General features: G+C 43.3%; 1 protein-coding gene across 3 annotated transcripts in view; it reads right to left on the bottom strand.

Annotated features, from left to right (window-relative positions):
• Nucleotides 1-1,422: 1,422 nt before the first annotated feature.
• Nucleotides 1,423-24,065, bottom strand: part of Nhej1 (non-homologous end joining factor 1) — an 88,083-nt gene continuing 65,440 nt past the window's right edge. For all 3 annotated transcript variants that reach the window (XM_047546817.1, XM_047546815.1, XM_047546816.1), the window contains 3 exons: nt 10,733-10,850; nt 10,055-10,173; nt 1,423-9,603 (listed from right to left, as the gene is read on the bottom strand). In XM_047546817.1, the coding sequence (XP_047402773.1) occupies nt 9,529-9,603; nt 10,055-10,173; nt 10,733-10,850 (312 nt within the window). In that variant the 3' untranslated portion in view covers nt 1,423-9,528. The remainder of the gene's footprint in view (nt 9,604-10,054; nt 10,174-10,732; nt 10,851-24,065) is intronic.

The raw sequence follows: 24,065 nt of genomic DNA on the forward strand, positions 1-24,065 counted from the left end.
TTGTCCTCAAAGAATTTACTATTTAGCCTTGCAGATAAATCATTGAAATAAAAGGCAATTACGAAGCCACAAATGCCACTCATAAATTTATGAGTACAGAGTGTTATAAACTAGATAGATTAACAGATAAGGTGAATTTGTTCTGGGAGGATATGGAATTAAGAAACGATTAGCCCAGGGATAGAAACCTCTTGGATGAAATCATTTTTGAAGGAGGGAGGAAATGACTGCAAAGAATGAAAAGGAAACTCTGGGAGCGCGTGTAGGGCAAGCCCAGATGGTAGCCCTAGTAAGGTAAGGAGGCAAGAGGGACGAGGGGCTCTAGTACCATCCCACAAACCTCCACAAGAGTGTTCCAGAGTTGATGCCATTATCTCAATTTTACAAATGAGGAAATCAAGGTTCAGAGCTTGCACAAGGGAGGAGGAACTGGAATCTAGGCTGGTGTGACCGTACAATGGCAGTTTCTCAGTGAGTGACTCCTAGGGCAAGAATGCTGGATTGCTGAACTGTGTTTAAGTCAATCATTTTCTCTTCAAAATCTAGGAAACTGTGTTTGTCTTCAAGAGTTGTTACCTTCTTGGGCTTTTAAGCCTTCATGCTCTGACTGAGCACTTCCCCACCTGGTTGGGATCACTTTGCTATTGTTGACTTTTAGAAGAAGTTAGTAATTCCCCCAAATTTGGCCCATGTGGAAGCATGCTTGTCTTTCAAGCCTCAGATCTGTCCAAAACACATTTAGAGGTCCAATTAGAGCCACTCAAAACTAACAATGCTTTGAAAGCTAGCTATTGATTAGAAATGGGAATGTCAAGTTACCTTTGCCCAAACAATAAGCTCATTGCAAGGCACTTCAGAGAGGCTCGGGCACTAAAGACCTTGCTTTGATGACTTTGAAAAGGTAGGGAAAGGCAACAAAATTAATTTCAAAGAGAGCGTTTGCCCCTCATGTAAGAGACCAAAGATGGTGGGAAACACTTACCTTGTAGGCAGACAGTTGCATATAGAAAGACATGCATAGAAATGGATTTCTACGCATGGATTATAACACGTTTACTAAATAATGAGCTTCGTTTCTTCCCTAATGTCTCTATTTGAAAAGAAAGTATCTGCTTAACGGAAAATACTAGTTCAGTAAATATTCAATAAGGTGAGGGGCTATGATTCTTCTAATAGCCAAATGCCTGTCAGTATTCTTTGAGTTTGTTCTAATCCACCCACCCTCTCACCAGTTCATTTTGGTAGAGACAGCACCCTAAAGATTCTGGGATCTGAAACCAAAGAAAGCAAAAAAATACAGAGACACTGGCTTTGTAACAACTTATATTCTTAGTTTCTACAAATAACAAATTCATTTCATTATGGTTATTGATAACAAAATGGTATTTAACCCCCACTCCCACCCTATGACAGGTTGCCCCTTCCGAAAAGACTACATTGACTTATAACCACAAATTTTTGGTATGAGAAGGTGTGTGTGTGCGTGTGTGTGTGTGTGTGTGTGTGTGCGTGTGTGATTGCATGTTAACGTTTCTTTACATATTCACTCAACAACAACAAACATTTTGAACACCTACTAAATGCCAGACATCGTTTCAGGTGCTTGGGATGTGAGAAGACAAAAAACCAAAACAACAAACAAAAAAAATTAGTAACAAAAGAACAAAGATCCCTGTCTTCATGAAGTTTTATTCTGGTGGGGAGATTAGCAATTAAAAACAAACATAAAAATAAATAAGACATAGAATGCATTAAAAGGCAATAAGGGGGACCACAAGCAAAACATGTGAAACAAAGGGGCAGGATGGGGGGTCAGCAGCTGGTGGGGAGGAGAGACGTCAACAGGTAGTTTGCTCCCTGGAGTAGTCAGCGTGGAACTCTTTGAAAGGGTATGGTTTCAGCAAAGACCTGAAAGAGGTGAAGGTTTTGCCCCAGCAGGTATCTAGGGAAAGAAACTTTTCGGCAGACAGAACTGCGTAGATCAAAGAGGCCCTGACATGCTTGGCATGTTAGAGAAAGACAAAGAGATCGTTGCGATGGAAGAAGATAAAGTTAAGAGAGAAAATGGAGTAAGTGACCTTGACTTTCTACTTCCTGATCACAAGGGTGTTTTCCCAACATTTATAAAACTCTGAGTGAAGAAAATTTACCACCCCCACCTTCTTTTTCTTTTTTGGTATTGGGGATTGAACCCAGAGGGCTTTACCACTGAGCCCCAGTTCTTTTTTTCATTTTGAGACAGGGTCTTGCTAAGTTGCTGAGCCTAACAAGGAACTTGAGATCCTCCTGCCTCAGCCTCCCAAGTTGCTAGGATTATACATGTGTGCCACCAACCTGGCAAGATAATTTACCCTTTAAAGAGATGTATATACTGAGGTATAAATATGGACAAATGCAGCATAGTTCAGTAAGAGTAGGTAACAAAATAGTACTTACACATGGGATTCTTTAAAACTTAAAAAAAAAAGACCATTGTCATGGCTCTCACTTTCTATTTCATACACTTGAAATTTGGGGCACAAAGTCTTTTCTTTAAGTATCAGTTTTGTATTGTAGGCTTGTGGAACACGGGAGTATGTCCTTGTGGCCATTTAGAAAGCAGCAGAGCACCTTTGTTGGTGGGGATGCCAGGGAATAATTACTCAATTAACAGGATTAAAGTTAATACATGTTTAATTATTCCTGTTTCCTGTCGAATATGTTTTTGAACTTGTATTCCTAACACTGCCTACAAACCTGTGCCATTCTTTCGAATTTCTTTGTAGTGATGTTTTTCTCTTTAGATTTTCTCATTTGCAATTCAAGTCTATGACAGCATGAGGTTTAACCAACCAACTTGGCTTCCTATATCCTCTTCCCCTTCATCAATATAGCTCATTTTCTGGGGCTTCAGTGGGAATCTTTCTTCTCATCGAATTTTTCCCACTCACTATCCTGTTGCTTATGTTTTAAAACGTTTTCCATCATTTTTAGATCATTTGGTATCAGGTTCTCTACCTGCTTCAGTCCCAGTCAATGACTGCCATGAAGTTACTTTAGGGATTCTCATCCAGAATCTTGCATATGTCTTAGATTCTCACATCGAGGAACTGCTTCCCAGATGTCCTCTGGGTGGAAAGTTCAGTCCCTGCTTCACGCTGGCTTTGATGAATGACCCACAGGAGCCACACCAGTCTCTGGATCATCACAGAGCACCCTAGTGAGAACATCCTCAAGGGTTTTCTGCTGTTGTGCCACCCTCCCCCTCTGGAGACAGATTAATACAGTTTCATTTGGCACTGTTCTGCTATTTTCAGTCTTCAAATCCTAAAAACGCACGTACACTTTGACCGTTCAATAGTCCAGAGTGCCGGAGCTGGGGCCTCACTGTACTTGACCTCCTTGGCTAGTGACGCCTCCAAAACAACATGGCTGCAAGCTGTGTCCCTGTGTCTTGGGTGCATCACAGCCAAGAACAAATTCACAGGTGGCCACTTCATAGTCTGGGTGAAGCATCTGCAGGAGGAACCTTTCCTGCCTCTTGCTCAAGGTGTCACAGTTCAATCTCCCCTTTAGCATAATCCAGACACGGCATCTTTTTCTTTTTTGATTCAAAATCACACAGCTTATCCTTCTGAAACAAACCATTCCTTTCGTCCTGCTATTCTAATTAATCTTTAAATTATTTTGCCACATTTAATTCATACTTACTAAACACAATGGACATCACGACCACCAGAAAAGCACTCAGGTTGCCTTATCAGTATCACCTTCATATATCATCAGAGTATTAGTAGTAATATTGCTGTTATTGAGTTACTAATGACACAAAATCTTTATTACCAGCTCCATCTCACCCAACCAGTGCCTTCCCATTCCTCCCATGGGTGACAAGGACCAATTGGTATTGCTTTGTGCCCTGGAAGCACCAGACACCAGTAATAAAATGAAACTGACAATCTTTCCTTTTCACATGGCGGAGGTCTTTTTATGTCTTGAATAAAAGATCTCTTTACCACCAATGATTCCCAGCAGTACTATTCTTGACCCTTGAGCTAAGAATCACACCTGCAGGGCTTCCCTACCAGCTCCAACCCCTTTTACCATCTCCTGTCCACCTTCAAGGCTTAGGAAGGGAAGGAAGAGGCAGGATGGAGTGCCAGTCAAGGGGTTCTCTCATCCCCTACTCCATTCTCCCCTCTCCCATCCCGATTTCTGACCAGCTGTCGATCCTATCAGGGGTCCATAAAGCTGGGAGAACTCTGGCCCTAGAGAGGGGGGTAGGGGTTAGGCAAACAGGCCAGGGAGGCAGTTGGTTGAAATTTAACTACAATATTCTCGGTCTCTATTGTTTTGAGTGAGGCCCAATATTTCCACAGCAGGATTATAGGATCTGATTAACCACGTTAGACAACAATGCCGAGCTGGGATGGGCTTCCCCTTCCAGCTGCCAATATGAAAAAGTAAATACAACACCCAGATTTCCGAAGGGACTCCCAGCAGCCCCCAAGCCCTACTCCCCAATTCTAACCCTGCCACTATTTTGGACCCCAAAGCAAAGAGGTGAGAGCATGGCATTGCATGTTCCTTTAACCACTGGCCCTTGGCCCAGCAGGACAAGTAATCCTGGCACAATCTTCCCAGGTGAGTCAAAGGCTGTGTGCTCCCCACACCCTGGACTTCTTTCAATGCGTCTTCCGGGTTCCCCTGGTAGGCTGGTCCAGATTCTTAGGAATCCATGAGAGTTGGGTGACTAGGGGCCAGCACTACATTCAAAGGGGTCCAAGGGTGTGAACAGTAGCAAAAGATCTGTTGAGTTCCAGATAAGAAAACTGAGTGGGGGTGGAACTTACCAGCTCAGAAGAGTAAGCATGTTAGAATACTTTGGTGCTATCTATAGGACATCCCAGGCACCAGGGTAGGGAAATGAGACCCCCAAACTAAGGGGATACATAAAGGATGACCATAAAGAAAGTCTCAGGAGATGGAAAAGTACACATAAAAGTGTTCTGGGATGAAAGACTGAGAGATGGATGACCTTCCAGCTCCTCAAATAGAGAAGGAATACCTAGGGTCCCTCTTCCTAACACACAGATGGGCTACCTGGTACCCTTGCTAGTACCCTCCCATAGGGTGGGATCATCTGTGACCCTGGTCAGAAGAACAAGAAAGGGATCTAAGGAGCCCTGGCCATGAATATCCTCTAGAAGCTTCCTAGGAGTCACAGATGATCCCACCCTATGGGAAACACCCCTGCAAAGTGTGAGCTCCCTCCTCTTCCCACATTTCCCTCTGCATCTCAGGGCCCAGTATAATGCAGTACAATTTTATCAGCTCATAACATGTATGGATGTTGGTAACAGGGACTAGTGACACGGTTCGTGAGCACTGAGTTCGGTGGTTTCCTTGCAACATGTTATTTACTCCTTTTGAAACTTTCTTCTTCAGGACAATTAAAAGACAGAAACTACTCCAGAGAAAAGCACAGAAAAAACATATCCTGGTTGTTTGAAAATTTAGCTAATGCTAAGTTGTTCTCTACTGGAATACCACCACAGTGATATTTTCTGTGTTAGGGTTAAAAACTTACTCTTCTCCTCATGGAATATAAGCTAATAAAAGAATGAAAAAAAAAATCACAAATGTGCCTGCTAATATGGATTACATTAGAGGAATAAGCAGGACAGATCAGAGTGAGCTCACCACATGAGGATTACTATGAGGATTTAGGCTTCCTAAACTCTTTGGCACAAATCTTCCCAGGTTGTTTAAATAGGAGAAAATGAGGGACAAAATAGAAGGAGAGAAGAAACTGTCCCTGGTGACAAGGTCAGGAATGAGAAAGCACTGCCCACTCCTGCCACCATCTTTGCATAGAGTAACCAAGGGCCCCTATATATCTCCCAACAGAACTGAGCTAGGGAGAAGGGAAGGACTTGAGAAATGGAAGGCTTAAATGAACAGGAAGGAAATCAAAAGTGTACAAATGTACCACAGGATAAAAGCAAAAGGCAGCAGGGTTGAGTATCAGAAGGGGTGGCATCTCTCCTTCCCCTGTGTCCTGCAGCCTACCATGGTAGGTGCCCTATAGCAAGCTGATGGAGGATCTTGGTCTGACTGGGCTAGACTACCATCCAGAGCACAGGAGCACAGACTTTATTCCCTGTCATCTTATGCCCTAGGAATTCCAGGGCTAGCTTCTCAGGTCTCAGGGGAAGATGGGGACTAGAAGCTTCCTTCCTTCATCTCAGTAACTTTACCATACCCTGGAAACACTCCCTGATCTGGGAGAAGAGAAAAGCTCTGGCAGGACTGACTGCTCAGAACCTAAGTTGGCCTCTGCTTTTAAGAGTTGCTGAGAAAGGAGTCCCATAAGGCATGAGATATGATGGAGCTACCCAGCTGGAGCTTGAAGAGGAGGATTTCTCTCCCAGAAAAGAGCATGCCAGTCCTAGCTGACTGCCCTGGTACCAGCCTGCAAGGCCAAGTAGACCTTGCGACCTAGGTGGCGCTATTTCTCTACTTTTTAGATCGAGTTGCTGCAGGAACTTCCTCGAGGTCCCAAGTCCTGCTCCTGGTTTGCTGGCTTGCTCGTGTAAACCACCTTATATTATTTTTTTTTCTAAAAATACTCCAAAGCAATTGAAAGAGTCCCTTCTCCCACCAGCCAGCCCTGGCCCCAGCCCCGGCCCCGGGGAGCAGGCGGGTAGGCGGGGAGGTGGGCCACTGCTTTATTAAACACAGGGAAAACTAATATTTACGGAATAAAATTTATGGAGCAGCCACGAGAATTCGACCCTTTTATGTGCATGTGGAGTGGGGGTTGGGCCAGGCTGGGGGCCTCAGGGAGGGGCCCAAGCCAGGGGCAGGGCTGGAATACAGCCTGGCTAGGCCAATTTGTCAAAGCAGGGATTTCCCTGGAAGAATGATTCTCAACCATCACCCCTAGCTCGGGGTTAAGGGCTTTAAGGCAAGGATGCCCAAGGCAGGGCCTCTAGCAGTGGTGTTCCCTAAGGATGCATTTAAGCAATGCCCTCAAGGAGGGAGCAACCTTTGGGAATACAAGGGTAGTGAACAGGAAGGTTCCCAGGCGTATGCTTATTTAACCTTTTGAAAAAGTCGTGTCATCTTATATGAACATGAAGGAAGTTATACTTTAAGGATTTTCCTTACAATTTTAAGGAAGTCACAGGCCCCTCATCCCACTGATTAAAAATGCCTGCGTGAGAATTTGCTCTTAGGCAAAGGGATTATCCAGAGTGAAGAACTCCTATTTTTTCCAAGCTTGCTGGCAAAGCCTCCATTTCCCATGTGGTCTTATACTATGTAGACCCCAAAATCTAGCTATCTGATTTAATGCTAAAAGAAAGTAAAGAACAAGGTGACCCAGCTGATGGACTATTTTCACAGAGTTTCCAATTCTCTTTGATTATAGTCATTACTACTGGACATGCCCTGGGGCACTATGGACTAAAGGTAAAGAAAAGTTATTGGTAGTAACTGGGATGAGCCTCATGGCTCTCTCAGAAACTGCTGGCAAGAAAAGGCAGGGCATGAGTCCTGGAATTGCCCACAGGAGGTGAGCATCCCATGGAAGGAGGCAGGGTCACAGGATAAAGGTGAGTGAGCACAAGATTGGAGGAAGACCCAACAGCGGTCCTGGAAAAAGTGTTTTCAGAGCTGGGTGTGATGGTCCACACCTGTGATCCCCACAACTCGGGAGGCTGAGGCAGAAGGATCACAAGTTCAAGGCTAGCCTTAGCAACTTAGATACTATCTCAAAATAAAAATTAAAAAGGACTGGGAATCTAGCTCAGTGGTAGAGCCTCCTTGGGCTCAATCCCAGTTTGTAAAACAAAAATGAAAAGATAAGTATTTTCAGCATGTCTGTAATAATGCTGTTAAGAATTCAGTTGTCCTTGTTCAAATTCTTCTTCAAATTCTTAGCTGCATGACCTTTGATAAGTCACTCAATCACTTCAAGACTCAATTTCTTACTGGGTTAACAGTATCTTCCTCAGATATTGTGAGGATTCAATGTCAGGCACTTATTAGACAGATTACTTGGTATACTTTAATGGCTTAATAAACAGTAGCTGTTTATTACTTATGTTATTATTATAATAACTAGTACTTTATTATTTTTGAATGGTCCTCTCTTCGTGGGCTACATCAGTGCAGAAACATCAATTCCCGCTAGAGAGAATATGCAGACAAGGAGGTCAGCAAAAGTAAACTCACCAGAGAAGGCCTCTGCATTCTGTTCCTTACCCCTCCCGCTACTGCAGGATTCCCAGTGAACATCTGAGTTCTACTTTGTGTGTGTGTGCACATGTGTGTGTGTGGTATTGGGGAATGAACCCAGGGCCTTGTGCTTGCTAGGCAAGTGCTCTGAGCTACATCTTCAGTCCTTTTTATTTCTTATTTTGAGACAGGGTCTCACTTGGTTGCCCAGGCAGGCCTGTGAACTGGTGGCCCTTGAACTTATGATCCTCTTGCTTTGGCCTCCCAAGAAGCTGGGATGCCCAGTCTAAGGTTGACTTTGATCCCTCTCTCTTTAAGGTGAAGTTTAAGATGATGATATAATAGAGAAAGACCTGGCAGAGAAGGTCAAGGGACTATGCCAGTCCTGGGGTGTTCAAGAGGTGACTGTCTCAGACCTTGACTGTCTCCTATGCCTTCAGACTCTTTCCTGGTAGGCATTCTTAGTTTTATAGGCCACTTTTGCTGTCCTAGGGAACTCTTGGGTTATTTCCTATTCTCTGACATCCTAGTTCTTCTACTTAGTATATTATCTAAAGGAGTGGAGAATGAGAAAGTCAAATTCCTTTTTCTTCTACCCATGGGAACCTACCTTGGTCCTAGAGCTCAAAGTTCTTTGTAATTTCAGTACCACACTGTGGTTTAACACATTCAATTGCAGAGCAGAGTAGCAGTGTATCTTGTCTTGTGCTCACCATGCAAAGAGTTCTAGAGATCAAAGCTTCTGAAATGGAGACTTAGCTCAGACCACAACAGAGAAACTTAAGATGAATTTGAAGGACTGGACTGAGGACTCAGAGAGGACAACAAGTGAGGTGAGGTGGGTTACAAGTTCCACAGATATGTAATCTCAAACACAAGGAGTGTGCTTTTTATTCCATGCTAAAGAGAGAAGTGGGTCTCTGAGGAGCACCTGGACTGGCTAGGGATTCAGGAGAGAGGCACACAGGCTTCCTGGACACATTCTTCCTTTTTGCAGACTTACTCTGTATCCTAAAATCTAAGGTAGGGCCTTGGGCCTAAAGAACCTCCACCAAAAGAGACTGAATCTCAGAGACTGGCTTTCACACTACCCGGGAAGGTCAGTGCTCCATGGGTTGGCGCCATGCTTTCCTTGTTTAACAGTCCCCATTCAGGAAGCCTGTCACCATGAGCTTAGTTTTCTTGTTCTGATAGTGGGCATCTGATTGTAAGTCTGTTTGAGAGAAACTGCCACGTGAGCTCCTTTCCATGTGATGTTTGGGAACTATTCTTCTGGTACATCCTCAGCAGCTGAGCCACAACAGGTTAACTGAAGAGCCCCCGTGGCTTCTTCCTCTTGACCTTTGACAGCTGAGTTCTCTGCGTAGGGCCTGAAGTACCCTAGATAAAAAGGAACCCAAGTTAATACAGGCTTTGAGATTGACCCATTGACATTAGAAAAGGGATTTTCTTCCTCTCCTGACTCCTGGTTAGGGTGAGGCCTTCTTGAAATATCTGACATGGTATTTTGAAATCTGTGTCAGGCAGTAAGTTAAATGTGATATAATACATGTGCCTTCTTCCCCAGGAACAACCTCACAGACCATCACTTAAAGTGGGTTAAGGTGAACAAGGTTCATCATTCAGCACAAGAATGGCAGAGAGGAGACAGCAAGGAAAGATGTGAAAGACCAGAACCCTCCATTATTTGGAAGTCTGCTCACAAATATTCCTTAATAATGTAGAAGCAGCAAAAACTAGGCAGCGATTGTAAGGGTCACTAGCTCGAGGGCTACAGGAGCCAACTCCTTCAGTGCATGGAATGCCATCCAGGAAGCTGCTTGCCACTCACCAGGGGCTCTTTTTCGAGCACTGAGAGGGCTGGTGCTGAGGAGACTGGCTGTTCTGGCTGACTCGGAAGCTGGTTATCAGTAGGTTGAGGAGAGGAGCTGCTTGAGGTCTCAGCATTTCCTGAAATTAGAAAGATTAAGAGAAGATAGTGAGAAATGCCTTCTTACCAGGATGACATTAGCATTTACCAAACATTCAGATAAAAGCTAGAGTTTGGTAGTAATAAATTAAGAGAGAAGGAGCCACAATCTAACTTTCAGCTGACTTTCAGAAAATTCTGTTTCCAGGAAGATTCCTCAGGCCCACCCTTATAGCAGGCAGGATGAGAGTGTTCCTGACCCAAAGGAGCCAACTGTTCCTCTACATGTCCCTGATGTCTCTTACTAGGAGACTAACCTTTCCACTGGTTCTCTTGCTGACCCCTAGGTACCTAGGCCAGTGCTGTCTAAGAGAACTTTCTGCAATGAGGGAAGTATTCTATATTTGCACTATCCAACTTGGTAGCCACCTGTGGCTACTGAGCACTTGAAATGTGGCTACAGCATAGGAGGAAATTTAATTTATCTTTATTAATTAAAATTTAAATAGCCACACAAAACTAGAGCTATCATATTGGACAGCACAAACTTTCACCCCAGCTCTAACCCTAGGCAGACCAGGTATGTCTGGAGCTACTTACCAGTGCCCTGATGCTTCTGTTCCACTTGTACCTCCTGTTTGGTGACTGCTACATACAGACTCTGCAGATGCATGACAAAGGGCCTGCCATTACCAATGCTACATGCTTCTGGTAGTTTCTACAGAGAAGAGGAGACATGGTCACTGTATGGCCAGGGAAAAGGAATCTGACATCCAGGTGATAGAACCTGCATCAACCCTGAATGAATTTATATATAATTGTTAGATCCAACACAGGACTTCCATATCCAAGCCTGCTGGTAAGAATTCTTGGGAGAACTTCTCCTCTGAAAGGCAACTCTAGATGTTTATTTCCTCCAGTCCTAAGGTCTATGATGTTTTCCCATGAATATTCCAAAGAACTCTAGAATCTTTCTCCCAAAAAATGACTTCTCAGAGAGCTGTTTTAGGAAATCATCTTCCCTAAGTTGTCCCTGAGCTCTATAGATCACTATTATACCTAAATTTACTCCTAAACTTTCTACACTAGAAAAAGGATTAAATCCAGGAGAAGGGAGAGGGAGCAAAATGGAATGACAAACTGCAAAATAAGAAAAACTTATGGAGCCAAATTGCTAGTTAGAGGAGGTGGGAAATGAAGCTGACAGGAGGCCTACTTGCCATTTTATATAATCTCTGCACTCTCAATCGGGGGCAAAATATTTTTTTCATGGTCTGGGGATTGAACCCAGGGCCTCATAAGGGTTAGGCAAACATTTTACCACTGAAGTACATCCCCTGCCCAAAGATGAAAAAATTGTTTTTGAGGGATGAAAAAGTTACTCTTTTAAGCTATATTACATAGGTATACAGATAAACAGAGTTTTGTTATAACTGTGACATTATAATTTCCTGAGAGGGGGTAACTAGGAAAAATATCTTAAAAGGGAAGTGATGATGAAAAAAAAAAGTGGAAAAACATTGCTATAAATATATTATCTTTCCTTTACTATGTAAAGAACTAGGGATTTTCATCCACAGCAAAATGCTTTGCCTAATTCTAGTTTCATATACTTAGGTGAATTGAGTTGAAGTAATGGCTGAAGACTGAACAAAGTATAATATAAATGAGATGAAAGAGAATGGTCTCCAGTGGTTCCAAACCTGGCTGCACTTCAGAATCTTGGAATGGGCCCAGATCTACTTCACCTGTCCCTATGTATGCCAATTGTCATGGTTCCTAGCCAAGTGAGCAGGTCCCCAAGAGCAGCCATGCCAGCAGCTCATATGGGAACCAACCCAAGAATCCCTGGCCCATGAGATTGGCCCATATCTCATGTCAAGGCACCTTTTCTGTGCTGTAAAGGCATTCATTTCTGAAAATCCCCTGTGGGAAAAGAATGGAAGAGGGAAAGTACAAGAAGCAGTGAAGCAGGTGCTGACCCATGATCAGGATTGTAGTTATCTTTCCCAGATTGGGGTGTAGCTGAAGAAGTAGTACACTCATTTCTATTCCAACCCTACCTCCATAAAGACTATCTCAGACTTGGACTTTCTTTCTTTCTTTTTATTGCAATGTAACATCAGGTTTCAGTAAGGCTTGGACTTTCACTGGAAACCACAGACAATGAATCAGGAGCCTTGGGTCTAAACTTTGACTCTAGCGGTAATCACACAAGGAGTTGTCACACTAACCATCTTCAGCAGCACTCCCTGAGGAATGACCTGAAATAGGAGGCAAACTATCAGGCCCTGCCCCTCTGTCCTACCTCACTCTCTTTCTCAGATTCAGCTCTCTAACCTCCAAGTCACTTCCTCCTCCAAAACAAGGTCTTCTACTCCATAGGCAGAGAGCCCTGGGAGTGGAGAGGTAAACAGCTGCTCTCCTGCCTCCAGTCTCTAGACTCTCTGTCATATTGCTCAAGAACCCTAGCATCTCTCAGGGCCATTCATACACAGCTTGGTGTGCATATACTGTCCATACATATGGACTAGGCAGAATCTAGGCAGTCGAGGGTCATTTCCTCCTGCCCTTTCTATGGAACTAAATAGACTCATAAAATTTCCAGGGTGATCTTTACCCAGTTCATGTATTTAACCGTAAAATGAAATGCCAGGGGGAAAACAACAAAAAAAGGCCATTTGAGCCAGTGCTGCCCTGAGCCTAAATTCAAATCTAGAATTTAACTTAGCCCTTCCTCTATCCCTTCCCTTCTCAGAGAGATCTGGTCCTTCAGTTGCTACCAAAGGTTATCGCAAACAAGTATCCATTCTAAGAAAAGTACTAGGAACAGAATATTGGTATACTTGCTGAGTACTTACCACATGCTAGGGACTGTTTTAAGTAATTTTAAATGTATTAACTCATTTTTTCTTTTCACTAGTATTTTCTTGGCATCTAGAGAAAACCTGGCCCATGGCGGGCAGGGCTCATAAATATTTATCAACTCATTTGACTGAGTTGTGACTACAACTAGTGTTTTAGTCAGCTATTTCACTTCTATGACTTAAGATCTGACCAGAACAAGTGTAGGGGAGGAAAAGGTTTATTTGAGGGCTCATGTTTTCAGCGGTCTCAATCCATAGACAGCAGGCTCCACTCCTCGGGGCTCTAGGTGAGGCTGAGCATCATGGTGGGAGAGTGTGGCAGAGAGAAGCAGCTCACATCACGGGGATAAGAAAGCAGAGAGAAAGAAAGAGAGAGAGAGAGAGAGAGAGAGAGAGAGAGAGAGAGAGAGAGAGAGAGAGTCTCCACTCTCCAGATACAAAGTATATACCCCCAAGCCATGCCCCAATTCCAATCTCCTCTAGCCACATCCTACCACTTCAGTTACCACTCAGTTAATCCCCATCAGGGGATTAAATCACTGATTAGGTTAATACTCTTACAACCCAATCATTTCTCCTCTGAACCTTCTTGCATTGTCTCACAAGTGAGCTTTTGGGGGATACCTCATATCCAAACCATAACATTCTGTCCCTGGTCCCAAAAGCTCACACTCATCTGACAATGCAAAATACATTTAGTCCATTTCTAAGAGTTCCCATAGTCTCAACAGTTCCAAGATTGATCAAAGTTCAAGTCCAAAGTCTTTGAGGTTCAAGGCAATCTCGCATTGTGAACTCCTATAAAATTTAAAACAATTTACAAATATCCAACATATAAAGGTACCAACTAAACATTTCCATTTTCAAAAATAGGACCATAGAAAGAAGGGATGGGACCAAAGCAAGAACAAAATCCAGTCAGACAAACAGGTCCTGTAGATCCATGGCCAGCATCTGGGGCACATGGCATCGTGATGTTCTCTCCAAAGGGCTTGTGTAGCTCCACCCCTGTGGCCTTGTTGGTTCCAGCCCAAGAGGTCTTTCTGTTGGCTTGTCTCTGCTCACTTCCTGCAGCTTTCCTAGGATGATGTCCCACATTACTGGCATTTCTTAATCATAGTAGTCTCTACTGCAACTTTGGTTTCCTTCTCGCATCTCCACACTTCAACTTCTCAGGGGGTGCTTGCAGGGACTCTGGCCCTACTGCACTTTGCCTGGCCTCCCAGGCTTTCTTTTGAAATCTTGGTGGAAGCCTCCATAACCCCCTAACTCCAGCATCCTGCATTCCTGCAGAACCAGTACCATATGGTTGATGCCAAGTTCTGCCGCCATCTAGAGCAGTAGCCAAGCTTCCAGAGACCCTGGATGCAGCAGTCTGAGTGACTGGGTAGCTGAGCATGTTGAAAAAACTTCCTATGTCCCCTTGTGCAAGAAGGGTGCTCCACGGGTCTCTTCTCAAGAGAATTTTCACCTTTACTCCCTTGAGCTTGAGATGGATATGGTCTTGCCAGGTTCAGAGATGCCCTCAAGCCATCTTTCTTATTGTCTCTAGGAAAAGTCTAGTATTTCTTTAGTGGCAGTAATGTCCTTAACAACTGAAACTTCCTTAGCCCTAGTTTTACTCCAGTCTTTCAAGTTCCCTTTTTCCAAATCTTTCTGCTCTGCTTTCTGCTCCTGATTATCATAATAAATTTGGCTAAAAGTTGCCAGCAATATTCATGCCACCATCTGAATGCTATGCTGCCTAGCAATTTCTTCCACCAGATTAAGAAGTCCATTACTTCTAAAATCAGTTTCACAGAAAGTCTTAGGACATGGGCAAAATGCAAACAACTTAGCCAGAACATAGCACGAATGGTCTCTACTTCAAATTCCAATGGAGTCCTCCTTTTCTGAACCCTCTTGAGCTGGGTCTTCACTGACCATGGTCCTATTATCATTCTGGTATTCTGAGCTTCCAGCAGAATCAGGCATTAACCTCCACTTACAACAATCTAAAGCATTTCCAGCTCATACTGCTAAACATCTCAAAACTCCTCCCACCAATTCCAAAATGCTCCAAAAACTTCTGAAACACATGGTCAGGTTAGTCACAGCAATAACCCCATTCTTGGTACCAATTTCTGTTTTAGTAAGTTTTTTTGCTGCTGTGACTAAAAGAATCTGACCAGCAGAATTATAGAGGAAGAAAAGTTTATTTGGGGGCTTATAGTTTCATAGGTCTTAGTCCTTAAAAGACTGGTTCCATTCCTCAGGGCTCAAGGTGAGGCTGAACATCATGGCAGAAGGATGTGGCAGGGGGACAGCTCACATCATGGTGATCAAGAAACAGAAAGAGTCTCCATTCTCCAGATATAAAACATATACCATAAAGCCACGCCCCAATTCCAATCTCCTCCAGCCACACCCTACCACTTCAGTTACCACTCAGTTAATCCCTATCAGAGGATTAAATCACTGATTGTGTTAAGGCTCTTACAACCCAATCATTTCTCCTCTGAACCTTGCATTGTCTCTCATGAGCTTTTGAGGGAAACCTCATAGCCAAACCATAACAACTAGTAAGTGGTAGAGCAGGATTAGAATTCAGGCAGTCTGGTTTCAGGGCACATATACAATCACTCCCCTATTTACTTCTCTCAACAGAAGGATTTCAGTCCAAATGGCAACCCAGGTTCTCCAAAGATCACAACTGGCAACCCTTCATATTACAGTTTATGTCATCCTAAGGTGACAAGAAAATAGTGAGCAGATTAAAAAAAGGCAGCTGGACCAAACTAGAACCCTGGCTGACAGGCTTACCCTGAAACTCACTGAAGCTGCTCTCCAGCCTCACTGATTTCTTGATGTCATCTTAGAATGCGTCATGGAAGGGAAGTGGGGAGGCCAGAGCTTAGGAAGGAGAAACATTAGTTCCCAGGGCAGGACAATGGTGGGGGCAAGGTGGGGCAGGCGGCAGAGATCAAAGGGACAATGCTGAAGTCAGGACTAAGCCAAACAAACAGTGTCCCCTGTGATATGACTGAGCCAGGAGCACGGTGTACCAGCCACAAAGCGGGTCACTGCCCAGAGTGGGAGGGGAAGAAGAGTCAGGTCAGTCTACTGTGTAACCAGTTCATTTGATTAAACCAGAGTCAATTTTAGCCAGCAAAAAAAGTCGCTGGGATTCTATATGTGAGGCACTACAGGAGGAAGGGGAGAGGGAATGAATGCATCAGTTAGTTGGTCCTTGCTCAGAACAGCTTTAGGTCAATACAAGGATAATAAGAGTCCTGCCTCTAAGAGTTCACATTTGCACTCAGGAGATAGGCAGATATATGCTTTTTAGTCTGATCTTTCAAGTAGTTTGTTGTAACAGTTATAAACAAAGGGCAACAAAAATCCAGAGAGAAAGTGAGGAATTTTGATGAGAGGCCTGCAAAAAGTTTTGAGGTGGTGACATCAAGGTACACCTTGCAAAGTTAGAGTGATGGCAATGTGTGTGAAACAGAGGTGTGAAAAGACAGGACATGTGGATGTGTCTCCTGGGAAATGTGACTAGGCTAAGTTCACATCCAAGAGATTGCAAAGGACTTTGTTTTCTAAATTAAGGTTACACCTGGGAATTTCCTTTTATTTTGCAAAATGATTTTCTCTACCACATAATTATTTTGCTAAAGATTCTTGGCTCCAAAAGTAAGTGAAACTATAATGAGGAATCAGAAGCTTCCTCAAGGTTTCTCTTTTTAGACTCTTGGCTACATTTGTTTAAACTTAGTACTTCTTCAATACTGACTTCTGGTATCAAGACTTTTCAAAAGCTGTAAGAGTTATATGTTGTTCCCATCTCTAAGACTTATTTTACTCTCCTGTCTCCAACTCACAAGGACTTTGGCCCCTGCTGTACAGCCATATCAGAAGCTTTTAGGAAAACCAAAGTTTTAGAAATCCTACCAGGCATTTTATTTCCTCTTCTTGTTCTTCTTGCAACCCAACAAGTCAGTCCAGAAATTCTAGAGGAATTGTTGGTGAGATCCCAGTGACCACTTTCAACTAGATCCAGGGGGTCTGTCTCTCCCCCGACTCTTACCTCTTCTTTCCTCTGAGAATGTTTCAGAATAGAAACCTTTAGAATCATGGGTAAGTAAAAAGCTCAACATGATGTACTGCTTACCCTATAAATATGGGCCTCAATCTGAGAAGAGATTTAACAGACCAAGGGCAAGGGAAAGCAAGTGAACTGGAGTTCTCCAGCATCTGCCTCTGACTAGCACAGAATGTCACAGTATCATGACTACCAGGGCAGGGCCCTGGACAAGTGGCTTTCCTAAAGGTAAGAAGTCCTTTCTTTCCTCTTGCAATATGGTAAATCTGCTGGTCTGGATATAAACTTCCCTCCCCAGAGAGGCCACATCTCAGTTTAGGGTGTCGTGGTTGTGGGGACCCATCCATGCATGTTTAGCAGACTCCGGCTTGGGTGGTGGCTCAGCCAAGCCCGATTCTGCTAAACATGGATGGCTCCCCACAGTGGTAATGTTCATTATTAGTTTCTCTTAGGATAGAAAACTCTTCTGTGGTCTCAACTGCCAAAGGATTTGCCAGAATAAATAGAAAGGAACAACAACAACAACAAAAAAATTTTAGGAAAAGGACTTTAATAGAGAAAAAACTGTTCAAGAAACATGTCCTCCCCCTCTGCCAACCTATTCAAATTCAACATATATGCACTGACCACTTACTATGGTATTCAGGACTATGTAGAGACCAGGGGCATCATGTAGAGATCCCAAGAGATCAGAATTCCTGCAGGGGATTGAGGTTTGCATTCTAGAGGGGTCAACAAAAACATACAGCTGATCAAAACTCAATCTCTGTCAGACTGTGATAGTGCCATGAGGAAAAAATAAATCAGTGAGGGCACTGCAGATTAGGGCCAGGAATGTGACTCATTCACTTACTCATTTATTCATTTTGCAGTACTGGGAACTGAACCTGGGGACTTGTGCATGCAAGGCAAGTGTTCTACCACTGAGTCACACCCCTGCACCCTGTAATGCAATTTTAAATAGAGGTCACGGCCTCACCAAGAGAGTGGCATTTCATAAAGACATAAATGGAAATAAGAGAATGATCCATGAGTCTGAGTCAAGTGAACAGATTTCTAGTTTGCTAAGAAAGTCCCAGTTTATGCTTAATGTCCCAATTTAATTATAAATAGAGCTTCCTTCATCTCTTAGAAGTTCTTCAATCTGAACCATAAATTAGGTGGTATCCTATCAGAGGAAGAGCATGGCAGGCATATGGACGTGTGTTTGTGTGTTTATATAACATTGTGAGATAATATAGCATGTTATCTTTTATTCTATAAGATGGGAGGCCATTAGAGCTGATGAGCAGAAGGATGAAATTATCTGATTTACATTTCAAAAGGATTACTCTGAATGTAAAAAGGAAAGAGAAGCATCAGGCAAACCTGGCGGGAGGTTGCCACAATAAGAAGGTGAGAGATGAAGGCCGTTTGGACTACGGTGGTAGCAGTGGAGGCAATGAGATAGCAGTGGAGGTGAGATTCTGGATGAATCTGAAGGAATGGCCAACTACCTTCAAGCTAATGGACTGAGTGTAGAACATGAGAGGAGTCAGGCACAGGAAGATGTTAAAGAGGGATGATCTAGAAACCTAAAATGAAATCCCTAAATCGAAGATAATCTGACATAGTCCTGCCCCACAACACAGACCCAGCTTCCTAGTGAAAGGCTGAGAGTTAGAAGGAAAGTGAAACAATACTGGGAGAAAGCAAAGGGTTTAAATAGAGAAAATGCAAAGTGACTTTTTAGAGGAAAAAGCAATATCCAGGAACTGGGAGAGAAATTCTTACAAAGAATCAAACAAGTTTTAAGTTCTGGCTTTAGAGTCTCAAAAGATGTGGATTTATAACTAAGGTCTTCTATTTGCTAGTGATGACACTTTGGGCAAGTTATATATATTTAATGTCTTATTTTTTTGAGAGAAGAGAGGAGAGAGAAGAGGGAGTGGGGAAAGAGGAAGAAGAGGACTGAGACTAACAAGATGTACATTACAAAGAGTTTGTGAAAATATTAAATGAGAGGATAACTTATGTACCCAAGAAGGAGATCTTCCTTCCCTTTGCAAAGCACACTGAGACTTTTTTTGCTTGGCCGTATTCCTGCGCCAAGTTGGTTCCAGAAATGCCCTACATACAAAAGGAAACCAGGGTGAGGTCCCAGTGTCAACTTTTCTCCACTGGTATCCCAAGGCACATGATCTTGGAACAATTCAGGGACTAATCAGGCCCAGATCAGATATAGCTAGTCCAGGCTTAGCTATGACCTGTGGGTAGTTTACCAGCTACCATTGCCGCCGGAGCTTCCCCTCCATCTCCAGCAGAGACCAAGACAGCATGGCTTCTGAATCAAAAAGTCTGGCTTTAAATCCTAGTTCTGTCAGTTACCACCTGTGTTACTAACCTTTTTCAGATCTTGTTGCCTCACCAGAAAAATAAGGAACCAATACCAACCTCTATGACACTGATGGTTCTGTGAGACATTTGTCAAGGGTGCTGCTCAGTACGTGTTATGTTTCCTTACCTTCCCACATCAGCTCCTGTAGCTTCTTAGAGATCTCCTTACTCTCCCACTTCCTTTTTTTTTTTTTTTGGAATCAGGGATTGAACCCAGGAGTGCTTAACCACTGAGCCACATTTCCAGTCCCTTTTTGTATTTTATTTTGAGACAAGATCTTGCTAAGTTGCTGAGAGCCTAGTGAAGTTGCTGAGGCTGGCTTACAACTTGCAATGCTCCTACTCTCAGCCTCCTGAGTTGCTGGGATTATAGGCATGCACCACTGCACCCAGTTTATTCTCCCACTTCTTAGGACATGCCCAAGAGGCCAAGGTTTCTCTTTTATTCTCTTCACCCTCTTATGGGGAGAGAGTTGATAGTGAAGAGTAAAGCTACTACTCTCTCCAGAGCACACAAAACACAAACAGCTTGCGTTCCACAAAATTTCAGTGAAAGTATTCTATGTCGCCTAACTTATCCAACAGTGCTTCAACCAGGACCCCTTTCTCACCACCATTTCCTGTTCTTGCTATGGCCTGTGGAATGGCTCTGCAGTCCCATTTCTAAGTCATATGCATTCTGCAAGAGATATTTGGAGGGGTTTTTTCCTGTTGTTTTTTTTTTTTTTTTTCTTTGTTGTTGTTGTTTTTATGTGTGGTACTGAGTGTGGAACCCAGGGCCTTCCACATGCTAGGCAAGCACTCTCCCATTGAGTTACATCTGCAGTCCTTGGCTCTTTGAAAAATAGAAAAACATGACCAGCAGATACATCACACAAAAAGTTAACAGTCAACTGGCGTTTAATGGAATTAATCTCACAGTGTCCTCTGAGTCTGAGAGAAAAACATGAATAGGACAAAGCACAGTGACATGGTGGTGACATTCAGATTTTTAGAAGACAACAAGCTTACTCTTTCTCCTTACACTGAATTTTCTATACCAGCTCATTGGATGAGCCATTTCTAAGTCTCAAGCAAGATCCAACTGTGAGGGGACCCTCTGTTTTTTCCCTTTCAGGGTACCCTGCTATCAACTCATTGATAGAAACCTTGGTGATCTGGGAGAGAACACAGTATCCTAGGGACACAAGCCACATGCCCTTGAAGGTCTGCATGTAAAACACTTGAGACAGCCAACACTGCTCTGTGTTTGGTCTGACTTAGCTTTGTTTGGGTCTGTGCCTGCAATACGGCCTTTCTGACCACTCCGGTCTGCCACCACTGACCTCCACAATTAGCCAGAGTTCTTGAGCATCCACCAGAGCTGAGATAGAAAGAAAAGGACAAAGAGAAGCCTGAATGTAATCTTGTATTTAGGGAACTTGAAAATTAATGAAAGTTTAGGGACCTTACAAATTAATTAAATTATGGTCCACCTTGCTCCCCCGACTTTGGAACAAGGTGGGAGAATGGAGGCAAGCTGAGTTGCCCACACGAGTGTGCATGTGTGCAATCTAGGCAAGTCAACAAATCACTTTCTTTGTGGCCTTCCTTCAGAGAGGGATAATTTTGCTGTCCTACTCTCTCTCATAAGACTGGAAACAGAAGGTTAAGATAGGTGAAGAGTTCAAAGTGGTTTGAAATATAGTCCAGGTGTGACTTGTATTATTCAGATTTTTCTGGTTCAGTTTGGGACCTAGATGTACAGTCAGAAGAGAAGGGGAAAGGGAAGAAAGAATATAAAAGAAGTGGACGCAAACAGAAGGCTTAAATAATATTCAAAAAATTAACATTTAAAAAAAATGTGGTGCTAAGGTTTCAGTCCAGGGTCTCAGACATGTTAAGCAGGACTTGTACCACTGAATTCACCCCCAGTCCCATGATTAACTTTTTTTTTTTTTTTTTTAATTCTATGTGCTGGGTACTAGGCTAAGCATTTTAGTTCATTATCACAATTAACCTCCATAGTTATTCTACCCACTAGGCACTAAAATCAACCTCATTTTAAACCTGAGAAGACAAAGGCTCAAAGAGTTAAGTAACTCCACCAAGGTCACAGCAGAATGGGAAAGTAGAAGACCCAGGAAGGTGAACTCGAGAACCTACACTTGAACCACTCACTAGAATGCCTCTCAGAACCACCTCAAGACACGTCTAATTCTCCTTCCTGCCACTGAGCTGGTAAGGAGACCAGTCCCTGTTGTGAGGTCTAGTGGTGCTACAAGCTAGCTCTCACCTCCTTTCATACATCTCCAAATGGCCTAAGAGGCTGAGAGAGGGGAAAGACAAAACTACTTCTGGAGAAGTGAAGACTTTCTTAACCCCTGTGTAGCCTCCAAGGGTACCAGAAAATCTAAAATGAATCTCTGGTACAGGGAAGCTCTAGACTCTGAATCTCCTTTTAAAAGAAGCACAACCCCTCAGAGTCATTGCAGGAAGGCCCCTCAGCTCTGCCCCCAAAGAAAAATAATGGTGAAGGGAGTGGAAGTGGAGGTGGGGGCAGGGGCAGCTGCTCTCATAAGAGCCCTTTGTGGTGGCTGCCTCTGAAAGGAGGTTTTGCTAGACAAGGTGGAACTTCTCAAGGTGACAAGCAAATGGTACAGACTGAGCTGTGACCCTCTGCTCCCTCCATAACCACCCCCTCCCCTTTGGAGGGCCAGAGCCCAAACTGTCCCCAGAGCCCCGCCCAGCCTCAGCACAAACCATGGCTTTCTAGTCTGGAGAGCAGCTAATGAGCGGCAAAGGGGCTCGTGGGACGAAAGTGGTTTCCTGGGGGGGATGAGTCTTCAGAACCCCTCAGAAAGAGCAGTAGCAAGTCTCGTTTCTTCTTTTCTTTGCTCCCACTCCTTACCCCAGAACAAGCGGCTCCTGTCCCTGTGGCTCAGGGAGTGGACTCTGGCCAGCCTAGCAAGGGGACAGCCAGTCTGAACATTAGTTTAACACCTCTCTCAAATTCTGCCACCTCAATAGCCTTTCCCCAAATGGAAACAAAACAATGTGGTAGAATCAAAAAGAGAAAAAGCATCTGTGTTTTGTTGTTGTTGTTGTTTTGTCTTGTTTTGTTTTTTGGTACTGGGGACTGAACCCAGGGGCACTTAAACACTAAGCTATATCCCCAGCCCCCCCCCCCCTTTTTTCTTTTTTAATTTTGAGACAGGTCTCAGTAAGTTGTTCAGGGTCTCACTAGGTTGTTGAAGCTGGCTTTGAACTTATGATCCTCCTGCCTCAGCCTCCAGGGGCACTGGAATTACAGGTGTGTGCCACTGCACCTGGCTATGCATCAGGTTTAGTGACAAAAAGAAAACTGCAACTATGAGGCAGCACTGTGGCTCTGAAGGCTTGTTGTCCCTCCCTGTACCACTAGCCCTGTGCTGATTTCACATTTTTCCTGGTTTACTAGAGAAGAGAGGGCAGTCAGCTGGGCCTATAGGCACAGCGGTGATTTAGAGGACCCAGTAGTATTCTCTGAGGACCTCCACACCAAGGAGATTCTCTTTCACTCGGGATTACACGCTTGACAGCTGGGAACACAGCCTATGGCAGGGTTCAAGGGCTCCCTGCCCCCATCGTTTGCTGCCTGCTCTCTGTAGGGTGACACAGTGTTCTCTAGGCCTTGAGAAATCTTGCTCCATAGGGTGACACGATGTTTCTCCAAACACAGATGCATATATGCATGCATGCACAATAAGGGCCTGATCTTTATGACCTCGGGTTAGTAAAGATTTCTGAACAGGACATGAACCATAAAGGAAAAAACTGATAAATTGGACTATGTTAGAATCAGGAATCTCTGTTCATCAAATGCACAATTAAGATAGCAAAATAGCAAGCTACAGTGTAGGAAAATACAAATAACCAACAAAAGGATTTACTTCCAAAATATATGAAAAACTCTAAAAATCAAGAAGAAAAAGTCAGGCATGGTGGCACACACCTGTAATCCCAGCTACTCCAGAGGCTGAAACAGGAGGATAGCAATTTCAAGGCCAGCCTCAACAACTTAATGAGAATGTGACTCAAAATTGAAAAAAAGAGAAAGGGCTGTGGGTGTTAAAGCACCCCTGTGTTCAATCCCCATTATGGAAAAAAAAAATAAGGGAAGTAACCCAATAAAACATTGGTAAAAGGCTCAGTCATGTCTATAAGAACATTAATTACTTAAATAGTCATTAGGAAAATTAAAACCACATTAGAATATCACTACACAGTCACTATAATGGTTAAACAGAAAAAGGCAAATAATATCAAATGTTGGGAAAGATGTGGTACAACCCAAACTCTTCTATAGTGCTTGTGTGAGTATAAATTGACAAGTCACTTTGGACAATGATCTGGCAGTCAACTAAATCTAAAGCTCATATACCCATGACCCAGTCATTCCATTCATTGTGCCCATTCCTACACAAATGGAAAAACTGTGGTATAGTCTACAGTGAGATATTATACTGAAATGAAAATTAATACACTATTTCTACACACAGCAACATGGATGAATTTCATAAACATTTTGTTAAGTGAAAAAAGTCACACCCAAAAGAATATAAACCATATGATTCCATTTAAATAA

This window comes from Sciurus carolinensis, chromosome 3 (assembly GCF_902686445.1).
Source record: "Sciurus carolinensis chromosome 3, mSciCar1.2, whole genome shotgun sequence".
Lineage (NCBI taxonomy): Eukaryota > Metazoa > Chordata > Mammalia > Rodentia > Sciuridae > Sciurus > Sciurus carolinensis.